The sequence below is a fragment of the Akebia trifoliata genome, chromosome 13 (assembly GCF_017979445.1).
Source record: "Akebia trifoliata isolate Shusen 1 chromosome 13, ASM1797944v1, whole genome shotgun sequence".
NCBI classification, from domain to species: domain Eukaryota; kingdom Viridiplantae; phylum Streptophyta; class Magnoliopsida; order Ranunculales; family Lardizabalaceae; genus Akebia; species Akebia trifoliata.
Genome location: NC_141387.1, coordinates 9,678,739 through 9,693,411, shown reverse-complemented (window position 1 = coordinate 9,693,411; position 14,673 = coordinate 9,678,739). Strand labels below are relative to the sequence as shown.

At 35.0% G+C, this 14,673-nt stretch overlaps 1 protein-coding gene across 1 annotated transcript; it reads left to right on the top strand.

The window, feature by feature from the left end:
• Positions 1 to 1,675: 1,675 nt before the first annotated feature.
• On the top strand, positions 1,676 to 14,434 carry LOC147387773 (trihelix transcription factor ENAP2-like). The gene is made up of 2 exons (XM_086420619.1): positions 1,676 to 2,812; positions 14,021 to 14,434. The coding sequence occupies exons 1-2, from the start codon at positions 1,981 to 1,983 to the stop codon at positions 14,032 to 14,034; spliced, it is 846 nt and encodes a 281-aa protein (XP_086276745.1). The 5' UTR covers positions 1,676 to 1,980; the 3' UTR covers positions 14,035 to 14,434.
• The last annotated feature ends 239 nt before the right edge of the window (positions 14,435 to 14,673 follow it).

The following is a 14,673-nucleotide window of genomic DNA, read 5'->3' as shown; positions in this document are numbered from 1 at the left end:
TAGAAAATCCTTGGTTTTTCTACCAAACAATCTATCTTCTTTTACTTCACAAAAAATCCTACCTTACCGATGAGGTTTGAAGATTGATGGATATAGAATCTTGAGGTTGAAAATGAAGGTAAAATATTGTACCCTAGACGTAGGATTTGTGAGAGAAAACTAAAGGGCTTTGGCTAGGGTTTGAAGATGAAGGCATTTAGGTCATTTTTAATTATTATTCCAGGATACACGAAGGTTAAGGGGGGGCATGTCATAGTTTGGAAACAAGGGCATCTCAAATATTTACCAACATGTGGTGGCCAATGTCTAAATTACCCTTGTAAATACAATGTTGAATATACTTAATTTCTTATGATAAATAACAAAAAATTATTAAAAAAAATATAAATAATTATATTTATAAGAAAAGTAACAAATTTATTATAAAAGGGATAACAAAATACCTATGAGAAATATGCTTATTAGAAAAAAATTCATAGAACCTACATTTACCAAAAAACTGTTCAACAAGAGTTTTTCAAATTTTTTTTAAAGATTTGATCTAAAAAAATATCTATTGAGCAAGGAATTTTTGAAAGTTCTTTTTAAGGCTATGCTCTCTTACACTTGGATAAAACAATGATTCAATAGTTGTTCATAATCTGGTGGCACACCATCTACACATGACTTTGAAGTAATGAAAGCAATATCACTTAAAACGAACCCTAGGGTGGCTCAATGGCCATTTATGACTGTTAAGCGGTTAATGCCCATAGGTCATGAGTTTGATACTCAACATGATCATTAATTCCCCAGGGGCCACCAGAGAGGGTGTACACTCATTTCCCTAATGCATGTGATGTGCGGGCGTTGCACATGCCCCTGGACTAATCCTTGGACAAGACCATGGTCTATGGACTGGGCAAAGCCCATATTCGGGCCCAGTCCATTGTCTACAAGGATATCGGGTTATAAAAAAAAATTATCACTTAAAGCGAAATAAATAAAAAGAATATTAAAGCTACTTCAAAATGTGATGGGTGATTTGAACGCTGAAAATCAATTACACTATTTAGGTTTGATGGGAAGTTCAACTATGATCCAAATACATATATTATTGGGAAAAACAATCAATTGTAGAAGCAAGGGTAGCCAAAAGAAATTTATGATTTTAGTATGGACAAACATGTTACTCATAGGTTTCAAACTTCAAAAATCATATGTGAAGACTGTGCCATTGAAACTTGAAAAACTATTAAGTGATTGTTTTTCCCCAAATATTGGAGAACCTAACAAAAAATCCGACGCTTAGAGTAGTGTTTGGAAGGTAACACTTTCGAAGAGAGTAGAAATATAGGAAAAAAAATACTTAAAAAAAAAATGTTTTTATAATCACAACGGAAAAACATTTGTTCAACCATTTTTTTTTTATAATTTGAATTTTTCACTGAGGTAATTTGGTTCCGACGTGGCAAACAAGAATAAAAACACATGTCGATCGATGTCATTTTTAATGTCACTTCAACAGTTTCCTATTATTATTATTATTATTATTATATTATAACTTTTGAAAAATTCATTATTTTTTTATAATATAATTTTTTTTTAAAATAATTTACAAATAAGTAATTGTAACAAATAATTCATTACAAATTTGTTTCTTCGTTACTTAAACCTCTAAAACAATAAAGCTTAAAAAATGTTTTTTCATAATATTTTCTTCCCATTGTACGTGACGAAACGAAATCTTTAATATTTTATATTTTGTAAAACTAATGGAAGACAACCGAGCCGAGCCGATTCGATCTGAGCCGATCGTAACACAATCAACCGGCGCAAACGACGGCCCACACGCCTTCCCCCGGCGACCTGACCGTACTCGCACATGTGGCTCACGCGCTTCTCGCCAACCGATTCCTCGCCGTTTCGTTACATCTCTCCCACCGACGCTCATCTCTCTTTAGAACACCAAACCAAAGAAGAAACCTAACAGAGACGGCAATGGACGGAACGGAAACCCCAACAACAACAGTCCCCCAACGTCCGTCACATACGCCGTTACCTATCCGTGAAGACTGCTGGAGCGAAGACGCCACATACACCCTCGTCGAAGCTTGGGGTGAGCGTCACCTGGAACTCAACCGAGGTAACCTCCGTCAGAAACACTGGCAAGAAGTTGCAGACGCCGTTAACGCCCGTCACGGTGCTGTTAAAAAAGCTCGTCGAACAGATGTTCAATGTAAGAATCGGATCGATACCTTGAAGAAGAAATATAAAGTAGAGAAAGCTAGGGTTTTGGGTTCAGGTGGAACCCTAACGAGTAATTGGCCCTTTTATTCTCGTCTCGATGCCCTAATTGGAACCAATGAAACATCGAAGAAGGTGGCGCAATCGCCACTACTTGCCCTTCCTTTGCCCTATCGAAAAAACCCACCTTTGCTTCCGCATGCATCGTTGGTGCCCGTTGCCCCTCGATCGGCGAGGGAGAAGCGATCGGCCCCGATTGCTGCAGTTGACGATTCGTTCTTTCGGAGGAATTATTCGGCGGTTGCTGCTGCGGCGGCAGCAGCGGATTCGGGATCTTCGAGATCAAGTACTGAGAGTCGACGTAAAGATGGTGAGGTTGATGGGGTTGGGGAGCTGGCACAAGCAATAGTGAGATTTGGGGAAATTTATGAGAGGGTTGAAGGGGTGAAGCAGAGACAGATGGTTGAATTGGAAAAGCAGAGATTGGAGTTTATGAAGAGTTTGGAGTTTCAAAGAATGCAGCTTTTTATGGATTGGCAAGTACAGCTTGAGAAGATTAAGCGTGCGAAGAGAGCGGGTTCGGATGGTGAGAATTTTATTTGATCTTTTTGATTTGGTTTTTTTTAATCTGCAAATATTTTCAATTTGATAGTGTTACATTGATTTATTGGATTAAGCTAGGTGAATTATCTACAATTTTACATCATTTTATTTGATTGTTTACTTTGCCATGACAAATTCGTATACTTTGTTTCTTTAAAGGCTGTTGTTTCAAGGAACTCTATGCTTGATCTCTTTGTATTACCCATTAATCCTAAACATGCCCGATTGAATTATTTCTAGAAATTGTTTGTGGCCTTTCCTTATCTTTTTCTTTTTCTTTCTTTGACCGATATTTTATTTTTAATATATTCTGCTTTACCTATCAAAATTTTTTTTTTCTTTTTTCTAGAACTTCTGTCTTGGGTAATGGATATTTTTTTTGATATCAGGTTTGGCATCTAAATTGTTGGATCCTTGAAATTCATAGGTTTGATTTATTCAGGAATGAGTGCACCAAACTACTAGGAATGGTTACTATAAAACACTTTTGGGTTGTTAGTTTTGGAGATTTGAGGACAATGGGGTTAATAGCAGATGTAGTTTCTCATATTGGGGGTTGGAATGCTAGGGAAGCTACAAATAGCAAACCATGAGTTGTAGATCTCTGCAAGAGAGGCTAACTCTTGTTTATTTTTATGTTTATGTCATTGGGAAGATAAAAAATGGTACTTTCTTCCTTTTTTCCCCATGGGCTTCATTCTTAATATGTTTTTGGAACCGATGGTGATGCCAATGGGAATTTTTGGGGTTTTTAAGCTGAGAAATCCTTAGAAATACCATTGTAACGATTGGTTTTCATTTGTGTTCAATGTATGCCTAAAACAGCAGAACAATTGGTGTTCCACTAAGTTTCATGAACTTCCATACCCTAGATTGTAATCATGGAGAACGCTATGAAACATATATTGTTGACTTTTTGATGCAACATTTAAAGGAGAAAGTGGGTTCAATCTCTTAGTCTTTTCTCTTTTTTACATTGGAGGGACTCTTAGTAGTTTTTTAAGTGTGTTTAGAGTAAGGTAGGTGAGGAAAATCAGTCCAACAAGTAAGATAAGGGACTAGGCATTCAAGGGGTTCATGGTGAGGTTGGTTATTGCAGAGATATTTCTCATTGCCACCTTCTTCATTATTGTGTACAGGGAGGGCATTGTTGGACATACCACCTGACATGTTACCTATCCTCCCTCCCTCCCAATGCCTTTTATTTGCTCTCCTATTTCATTTTGGTTAAATGATTGATTTTCTATTCCCTATTGATAATGGTTATTTTCTGGAGCGATAAATTATTATTATTATGTGAAGGCGGTTTTTGAGCACAGGTCGTGGTATCAATACTCACAGACTCATACTCTAACCAACTTTGCAAGCTGACACCTTCATCGAGCCATAACTTCTCATTGAAATTTGTGATGTTTTGTTACTTTTGAGCTTCTTTGCAAGAGAGGATGGAGACTGTATTGGTTTTATTCTTTATTATTACTCTATCATAGTCTTTTACCTATCAATTTTTTTTATCAGTATTTTATCTGTTGAATTTTACTTCCATCCAAGCACCATAACATTACTTAGAGCAGCTTTTCAGAGTATTTTTCGGGTTGCCACCAACCTGTGGAACAGTTCTCATGAAATATTTTCTTATCTAGGGAATCAAATAGTGGAGGAACTTCCTAAGATTAGATTTGCTATCTTCTAGTGAGTAGGATGTGATTTTGTATCTTCAATTAAGCAATAATATTGAGAAAACTCTTTTTTGGTCATGGGTAATATGTTTGAATCTTGGATTTGCAGATCATAAAACTGTCATCCATGATCTATTAATCATCTTATAAAAAAAGGAACAAAAGAAAAAAAAAAAATCAGTTTTGGTGGGTTTAATTTTTATTGTTTTCTTCTGTGATCTTTTCTTGTAACCTGACGCGATATTTTCTTCTTCTATGATAAATGGAATATGATGTGTTTTACTCTACCTTGATTGTACCTTTTTAGTGTTTAGAGAAAATATAAGACAGGATGACATGTTCTGTTTTCCCCTTGCAAAGTACGTATTATAAACCAAAATTTAAAGCTCTTGTATTTCACCCCCTCCTTGAACTTAGATAAACATTTATCATACTGTGGAATTTTTTCCTATATGCTCTTATACAACATTTGTACAAACATGAAACATGTACATATATGTATGTCTGACACCCTGTGTCCAATGTCCACATTTATCATGCTGTGTCTGCCTTTTCTAAATTTCTGACTGTTTGCGTGTCTGACACCCTGTGTCCAATGTCCACACATGCCACTCTTATTTTTATGTACAAATCATCGGTCTTTATGTTACCTCTATACAGAAGTCACACAAGATCAGTATGGTAATAGAAGAGTAGTCTTTCTTTAATCCTTGTGAAATTATTTTATCAATGGAACAATAAAAGACATGGCTCTAGACAAAACTAAATGGGAGAACCAGATTTGCTTAGCTGACTCCAAACATTTGGAATAAGGCTTTGATGATGGTGAGTCAAAAAATTGGATTTAACATACTCTCAAAGCTTATCTGTGTATAAGACAAGCTGTGTAATATGGAGCTATATATTGGGCTGTTGAGTAAAAACAGTAACATAGAATTAGTGTACATCTTGAGCTGGCCCCTACCATCACCTTTATCATAATTCATTGTTACTATCATTTTCACATAGGTTTAGATATCGGTCTTGTAATACATATCTTAGATAGTTTATACCTAAATCTTTGTATATAAGTTATGTTTGATGTCTAGATAAGATTAAAGTCTGGTTATGCTGACAATAACATAGTAATACATTCTATACCCACGTTTTCCACAATAAGTTATTGTATCTGTAAGTTGTTGCAGTAAGATGTCTCATACAAGACAGTGTGGATCCTTACACCATTATACTATCATCACCATCATCATCATCACCTCCCAAAGACCTAGTCCTACCCCTTACTTGCAGTAGTCTTATCTCCTTTTAATTTCGCCATAGTTTTTGCCTCAATTATTGATCCTATTGGTTGACATCGCTTCCCATCTGCGTGGTTAAGAAAATGTGCAGCCATGGTGGACCACTTGGGTTATTCAACTCTGCATTTTCCACCTGTTGTAACCATGAAGCAATTGGGTTATCCTTAGATTGTTGAAAGATCGTGTGAAATAGTTCTTTCTTCCTGTTATCTTGTGTGATATGTTCTAGTTCTACCCTTAACGTCATGTATACTAGCTTGTCGTCCTTCTCCATTGAGAGGAAATTTGGATCATTGTGTACATTAGAGAAAAAGTGCTCCAAATTCTCACTTAGTTCCGCAGGACTTTGGGGGGGGGGGGGGTGATAGTTTCTGGATGATGATTTTCATAAAGTTTGTATTTGTCTTGTAGTTGGTCACCTCGACCACCTTATTAATATATTCTGTTTTACCTATAAAAAAATGATTTTCACAACGTTTGAGGCATGCATGTTGTTGAGTGTATATTTTCCTAAACTCTGGGGTGTATCATACCCCAGTTAAGCTCCGTGATCCTCTTATATTCATAGTTCTCCCCCTCTCCAACAGATTGGTCTTTTGGAGTAATTGGTTGGTTAACATAGTATCAGAGTGCTAGGTTCGTATAGGTCACTGGTTCGATTCTTTTCACCCATATGGGTGAGGGGGAGTGTTGAGTGTATATTTTCCTCCGCTCTCGGGGTGTATCGTACCCCACTTAAGCCCCGTGACCCTCTTATATTCAGGGTCCTCCCCCTTTCTAACAGATCGGTATTTTGGAGCAGTTGGTTGGTTACCACATGTTTTATAGGTACTACCTATTAGCTACGATTAAAAATAACATATTTATTCATGATTAGTTCCACCTTTATATGGGACTATTAGATCAGTATTGTAGCTGGTTTCACCTGATCAAGAAAGGTTTGGAACCCTGTTTGCTATAATGCTACGTGTCCGGTTCATGGATTTCTGATTAATATTTGAACAGAGGATACATTAAAATATTTGTTCCATCCTATGAGTGGATTTTTTTCTCCTATCACCTATCAATAATATTCCAAGATCTTTTGTATGGTCTTGGTGTGACATCTTGTATCTTTAGCGTTTCGTGTCTTGTGTCACATTCTCTTGTATGTGTAAACCATTGCTATGATAACAAATGATACTAGCTAAATGTAGAAACATCATAAGACATGAAAGAAACCAGCCAGATCAATCATATATTCATATAAACTGGGAAACAATTGTTGGAAGTTAATTTCATTTACTATTAAAAAAGGACTCAATGGATCTATATTATCACGCTAAATCAGATATTATGGATAAGGCTCAAGAGGCCATGATGCAGTGATAGCATAACATAACAATGGAAATAAGTTGAAAACTTGACCCATCTGAGATTCAGATGCAACCCCACCAGTCAGATTAGCAGAGTTGGTCATTGTGTCTCTGGAAATCTCGCACAAATCTGTAATCTTTGATGTACGACTAGCATCATATTAAATTTCTACATATTTCCATGAAACATACAGTAACATCTTCATTTCCCCAGGGACCAAATGGAAACATTACTGCTATATTTCCATTTTCACATTTTTTTAAACATTTTTATTTAAATTGTGTGTAATTTACATAAGTAATAAATTAGTCTTTAAATTAAACATGAAATGAGGAGCTTATTACAGATATTTTAAATATTTATTGTATATGAACTTCAATGGATTTATTACATGCCTGATCTAATTTTCATAATTAAAATCTATTTTAGTTATAATTAAATATAGACTTGAATGCCGTTAGGATGTAGGTCCATGTGGATACGACCGTCTCAGGTTTTAAGGAAGATGTGGTTAATTTGATCTATTTAAATGCCATGATTTTGAACATTTAAATGTGTAATTTGAGTATAAGAATCTATGTTTCAAATACTTGTGTCCACATGTACCATGTCATGCCCCAAGTTTCAGGATCCAAGACCCGACCCATAACCATGGTCCGGCCCATGTTCCATGACCTAGGGTTGATTTAAGAGTAACCTACTTACACTTGTTGGACATTAAACGATGTTATGGACCTAGGGAAATTTGTTAACTTGACATTATGTTGAAATGAAACACCTATTGAAACACATGAGACAGACCAACACATCTTCTATAAAACAATTGATAACTCAATCAATTCTGATCTGATTTCGATGTAATACCCCTATTTAGAAATGAAACTTGATGTACTAACTAAATAAAATATTTGCTGGTCTTTTTTAAAACAAGTTTTACAAACAAAAATGGTTTTTCTAACGTTGCTTGTTTACTGTTTCTGCAAATAATACATTTAACAGCTTAGTTTGCAGATTTTTGATAAGTTATTTCTTATCGAAATTCATTAAACTTTACTATCTTCTAAAACTTAAGAAGATAAAAAATATTTAATAAAAATATCCCTTAATTCCACCAAAATCATAAAAAGTAATTTTTCTTTTCAAAGTGACTGAAAACAGGTTTCAGAAATCGATTTTGACACTTCCTACGAAAAATTAAAATTAAAATTGCTCGGTCATCGGAATGACATGAGACCAAAATGTGGAGGAAGTCAACTCAGAGCTCTTTGCTAAGATATAAGGCCTCAACATTTTCTAAGCGTTTTTCTATATTTTACAAGAGTGTACAAGAGAAAAATTAGACAGACTGCACTCAAACAAAAGTGTCAAAAAAATTCACATTTTACTAACCAGTGTCAGAATTTTGGGTGTTCAGTCAGTTAGTAAGCCAACCCCACTGGTTTCATAGGTTTTTAATAAGAAATGAATCTGTTATAATTTTTAATTATAGAGTACCTAGAAAATATCATAAAACATAGGAGACAATAATATCTAAAGTATTGTAACTAAACTATTATTTAGGGTTCTCAGTGATATAAAATAATACCTAACACCCTTACACCCATAAATCATATTAAAAGAAGGAATAAGATTTTACTAAGAAGAAGAATCCATATTCCAATCATGTTCTCCATCTTTATCGTTATCGGTTAATTAATTTGAAAAATGATAGAGTGAGCTAATCAAGCTCCATAGGTTTGTTTCTCAAGCACTACAATACTTTGGTAATCACATACATCATGCACTATGAAACATGCAAACTAATGCATCTCATGTCAACTCGGGCAACACCAACCACGTCTCACACAAGGCACCTTCCTCAAGGGTATTTAAGGCCTTCCCACCCAAAGGCCCATGGTCCTACTCATTTACAGGCTCATACTCAAGGTTCATAGCCTTTCATTAATAATACACGCATTATACACTATGCTATCTGCAATATACTCTACATTATCTCAAGCTTTATATATTCAAGTTCATATTACTCAAAGTAAACATAAAACAACTTAGTACTATATCATATTCCCACATGAAAAGAAAAGAATACCAACATTCTACTTACATTTTTTCTTATACACAAATATGCGTCCTTTAAAAAGAAGTTTAGTACTAGAGAGCACTTACCTTAAGAAGGAAAATTTCTATATTAACCCTTGAACGTCCCCTTCAATCCAATCCTTCTCTTGCTTCCCCTTCAATCCCAAAGAAGAATTATTAGGCAAGCAAATAAAGAACAAGAGAAACTAAAAAACAGAAAATAAGCAGGTGAATAAAATGGAAAAAAAATCAGCAACAATAGAGTTTCTCAAGCTTCTAACTTTTCCAAATCAGTTTTGAGATTTTCTTTTGGGTTGTGGATTGAACCCATTTGCTTTATTAGATTGCTTGTAATGGCCTTAAGTTAAGGAAAAATTAGGGTTTAAGCCAAATTTTTGGGAAGAGTTGGAGTTTTAATTAAATGAATATAGTGGTGCTTAAAGAGGGCAAAAAAGACTTTTTGCAAAGTTCCTAAGCAAGAGAGTAATGAGAGGGACGACTGATATACTTTTAAAAAAAGTATGGTGGATGCCATGTGTTAGATCCTTCCTTCATCTCACAATCTCTTTGAAATTCAAAAAAATTCCTTATGAGTTGTCCATATGGCAACACTCTATTGAGCCAAAAATATAAGTTGGTATTGGATTTGTTAGAGGACGCAATGTGAATATAGTTATGCAAGGAATGCCATCTAAGAGAGAGAGAGAGAGAGAAGTTGGAAGCTTGGGAGACTCCATTGTTGCTATTTTTTTTTTTTCCTCCATTTTATTCACCTTCATATCTCTTTTTCATTAGTTTCTCTTAATACATGTTCGTGTATAAAAGAAAATGTTAGTAGAATGTTGGTATGCTTTCTTTTATGTGGGAGTATGATATAATACTAAGTTGTTATATGCAAGGTTTAATTCTCTTTTCGTTTCAATGTTTCAGATTTCTCAAAAATTGAAATTATACTGAAACATTTTCGATACATTTGAAATATTCAATTAAGTCTCTCAGAGGATACTTAGGTCAAAGTGTGTGTCATTAGTTTTAAAATATTGGGGTTTCAAAAATATTACGTAAATATGGAGGAGGCTGCCCTAAATCTCTTAGTCTTTGATAAATGACCATGGTCAAGGGCATGGCATTGGGTTGAAAATGAAATCACGCTCTATATATTTCCATCGCCATTGCCCAAAAAAAAAAAATCGAGAAGAGAGGAGAGAAGAAGAAGAACTGACTTGAAGGTTTGCTCCAACACCGATCTATGTCCATCTTTCCCTCTTATGGAGGATTAGAAGTTGGGGAACTCTTAGATCCAAAAGTAAAATTGAAATTTTGATTCAAAGGTGCAATATTTCGACGATTGTTTTGATTATTGGTTCTTTTCTTTTTGAAAGATTGTAGAGCTAAAACATTCAGTCGATGCAAACCGAAACGAAACAAGATTTTAAATCATGATTATATGTTTGCTTTTAGTGGAATGAACTTGAATATATAAAGCAGGAGATAATGTAGAGAATATTGCATATGACATAGTGTATGATGCATGTGTTGTTAAAGAAGGGTCATGAACCTTGGGTATGAACCCGTAGATGAGCAGGCTAGGACCATGGATCCTCGGGTAAGGTCCCTTACTTGATACCTTGATACGTGGTTGGTGTTTCCTGATTTGGCATGAGATGTGTTAGTTTGCATGATTCATGGTGCATGATATATATGTGATTAAATGGGTAATATTCTAGTGCTTGATGCATGTGATGAATGAGTGATAGTTTATGAATTCTTTTCTTTTATATTTTAGATGTCTTCCTTGCAAAGTAATGTAGTGCTTGAGATATTAACCTATAAGGCTCGATTAGCTAATCCAATCATTTTTCAGATTGATTAATCAGTGATGATGAAGATGTAGAACTTGATTGGACTATGAATTCTTCTTTCTTTTGGTCTGATTTATAGGTGTAAGGCATGTTGGGTACTATTTTATATCATTGAGAATCCTAAATGATGGCTTAATTGCAATACTTTGGATATTATTGTCTCCTATGTTTTATGGTATTCTCTAGATAGTTTATGATTAGAAAATCGTGGAAAATTCATTTCTTATTGAAAACCTATGAAACCAATGGGTTTGGCTCACCGAGTGAATGAACATCTGAAATTTGGAGGGATTCAAATTCTGACATTTGTTTGGTAAATGATAATTTCTTTGTCACTTGTGTTTGACTATAGTCTGCCTGATTTTTCTCTTGGTGTGTATTTAGACTCTCGTAAAATCCAGAAAAACGCTTATATCTTTGTAAAGAAATTATCTTAGTAAAGATAGTTGATGCGTTATATCTTAGTAAAGAGTTTTGAGTTGGCTTCCTCTACGTTTTGTTCTCATGTCATTTTGATGACTGGACAATCTTAAATTGATTTTTTCGTAGGAAGTGTCAAAACCAATTTCTGATTAGTCTATTTGTGGATAAAAATCGTCTTTAACTTATGGTTTTGGTGGAATTAATGGATTTTTTATTGAGTTCTAATTTTCTTAAGCTTTTCAGAATAGTAAAATTTAATGAATTTCGAAAAGAGATAAATTATGAAAAATCTGCAATCTAGGCCGTTAATGTATTGTAATGCAGAAATAGTGAATGTGCAATGATAGAAAAGCCATTTTTGTTCATAAAATTTCTTTTATAGAATACCAACAAGTATTTTATTTAGTTAGTACGTCAAGTTCACTTTCTACATTGGGATCGAGGGTTAGACCATGGCCGCGGGTCAGGTCGCAGATCCTAAAACTTGGGTCTAACATTCCAGACCTTATTTATCTTCCTTCTCTTACCGCAAATAGTTGTTGATTTTTAATATTATGAGATCTAAGTTTCTTTTGTGTTTTTTAATCATTTATAGAGTTTTAAAGCATATTTTATATGAATTCCTATTATTTCCATAATTTATGAAATTCTACAATGTTTTTAAGCAAACCAAAATATTTCCCCGAAATGTTTTTATCTCCAGGGTGATAGAAATATAAATCAAAATCGAAATGTATACCTTGATGGAAAAGACTCCACATGTAGAGCAACAACAAATTGGACATACTTGCACAATATGACATCATCAGAAATCCTTAGTTCACTGAAAAACCTCTTTTAACATTGTGTTTTATGGGAGACCCTATCAAGCATATTGTAAAAAGGTAGTTATTTTGACAAAAAAAAAGGCCCTTTGGAAAGTCTTCTGGCAAAGGGAAGGCTATCCTCGTATGTTGCTACGTTTATTGTCTGGGATGCGCATCATCCTTGGCAGGCCATTCATTGGTGAAGCCTATCAATAGTTTCCCATCTGCGCAAGGGCTTTGTTTGCAGTACATGTCCCATTGATGAGTTGTAAAGTTTTCCTATGAGATTCTTAACCCGCCTTCATTGAGGAGCTGTAAAGTTTTTCCATAAGAATCTTAGCCTTTCAATTATTTATGACAGTATCTATGGAATGATTTTCATGTTGCGTATGATACTTCAAATGGTTGCTCTTTATGGGAAGTGAGTTACAATTTTTGGTTATTATATAGTATCATTCTTGTAGTATCAATGCACCAATGTTTTGATGATAATTCTTTGAACTTCTTTAAATTAGTGACTTATTACAATATTTCTCCATGTCGAATTAAACTTCCTCTAATTAACTCTAATTTTAACTACTTAAAGTTTAGTGTAAATTCGATGTTCTATGTCTTGGGCTCAATCTAGAGGCACAGCTATAGTTTGCGTCAAGTCTCAATGGATGAGACCTTTCTGTGGTACATTGATGAAATTGAGCCCAATGGCCATGGATGTGTCATGATGGATAGCTAAAGAAAGAGAAAAAGGAGGGGTTGGGGTGGGGTTACAAATGAAAAACTCTTTATGGGGCATAAGTACCCTAATTGGGGGCATTCTTTCGAACAAGATTTTTAAGCTACACATCTCCTTGGTCCAGGAGAAAATGGAAACCCCAAGTCAAACTTATCCATAATGTGACGTTGGGTTGAGCTTTCTGCTGCCTATCTAGGGTCTTGGAGAAGATGTTACTGAGGTTCCCCTCATTGGGTTGGATTCCAATATCTCCGAGGTTCTCATTCTACCTATCCAATGTCTAGACTCTCAGACTAGTGAAATGCCATTTTGAGGGCTAACACATCTTGGATCAGACGAAGTACGCAAGGCCCAAAATGTTGGGTCCCTCCTATCCAGGGTCCTTCTATCTTTAGTAGGTCTTGTCTGGTTTCTACACTCCTTTTACCCACTAATTACTTACCACAATTCCATTTATGAAAAAAAAGCAGATGGCAAGATGTTTGGTGCTTGATTTGGAGTGAAATAATCATGTTTTTATTTGTCTGAAGCGTTTAAATCAAGATCTGCTACACTTAGGTTATTGGATCTGATTTTAATATGGGGTTGCCTGTTTGCTTCTTTGTTGGAGCATGTTATTCATTTCCATGTGCTTTTGGAAGTTAGAGATTATCTGGAACTATTGACCAACTTATTTCCTTTACACATTATGGGATGATTTTGTAGTAGTTTTCCTCGAAAGGAATCTTAAAATATAGATACCCTATGTTTTTGCGTCCCTGCCCTACTTTTGTCTCCCTTTCTCCACATGGCTGAGCCATATATGCATCTTATTTTCTGCGAAAATTACGACACAATTACTTGAGCTCATCGATATGTTTCCTGAAATTTTTGTTGCTGGTGCTTAATTGTTGGTTTGTATCGTTTATCTATCTGCAATAGAATCAATTGTCTAACCCAGTCCTATTGTTTTATGTTACAGATATTTATAACTAGCCATGTTGGAGAGAACTGCAACTTGATTATGTTCCTCTTGGGAGACAATGGTTCGTAGCTTCTGGATTTCCATTTAGCCTTTCACAGCATATATACCCAACTGTTTTCCAAAGTAGAGGATCTTGAGGAAAGTTCGGAGGTGGTGAAGTTCCCATAAGCTTGTATAGTTCTAGTAATTAATGTGAGTCTGTTTGTTCGGCTTTGGAGCATTTGAAGACGATTATAATGACAATGAGCACATAAGATTTTCAACTTTCACTGAACTTTTTTCCTTGTCAATTTCGACTGAGACTGGGCTGTTGCATTAGATTTCCTTGTTTGGTTCAAAATGTAGCCTAAGCTCCTAGCCAAGCATCTTGTGTTTAATTCTGCGATTTCTTCATAAAGTTAAGATTTCAAAGTCTCGGGTTTTGATTATTCCTACTAAACTCATTAATTACAAGTGTGCATTATGGCTGGACGACATAATTGTTTCTCAGTGGGTGAGGGGGCCATAGCCCATGATTGTCGTCACTTGGAACATAAAGCAAAGTGGTTTCTCAAATTGCTAGTTTTTTTTGTCGATTGTGGTCGACCTGATTCACCTAGATTATATGAACTCTGGTGATTGATTTGGTAAATTTTTGAAAGAAATTTTAA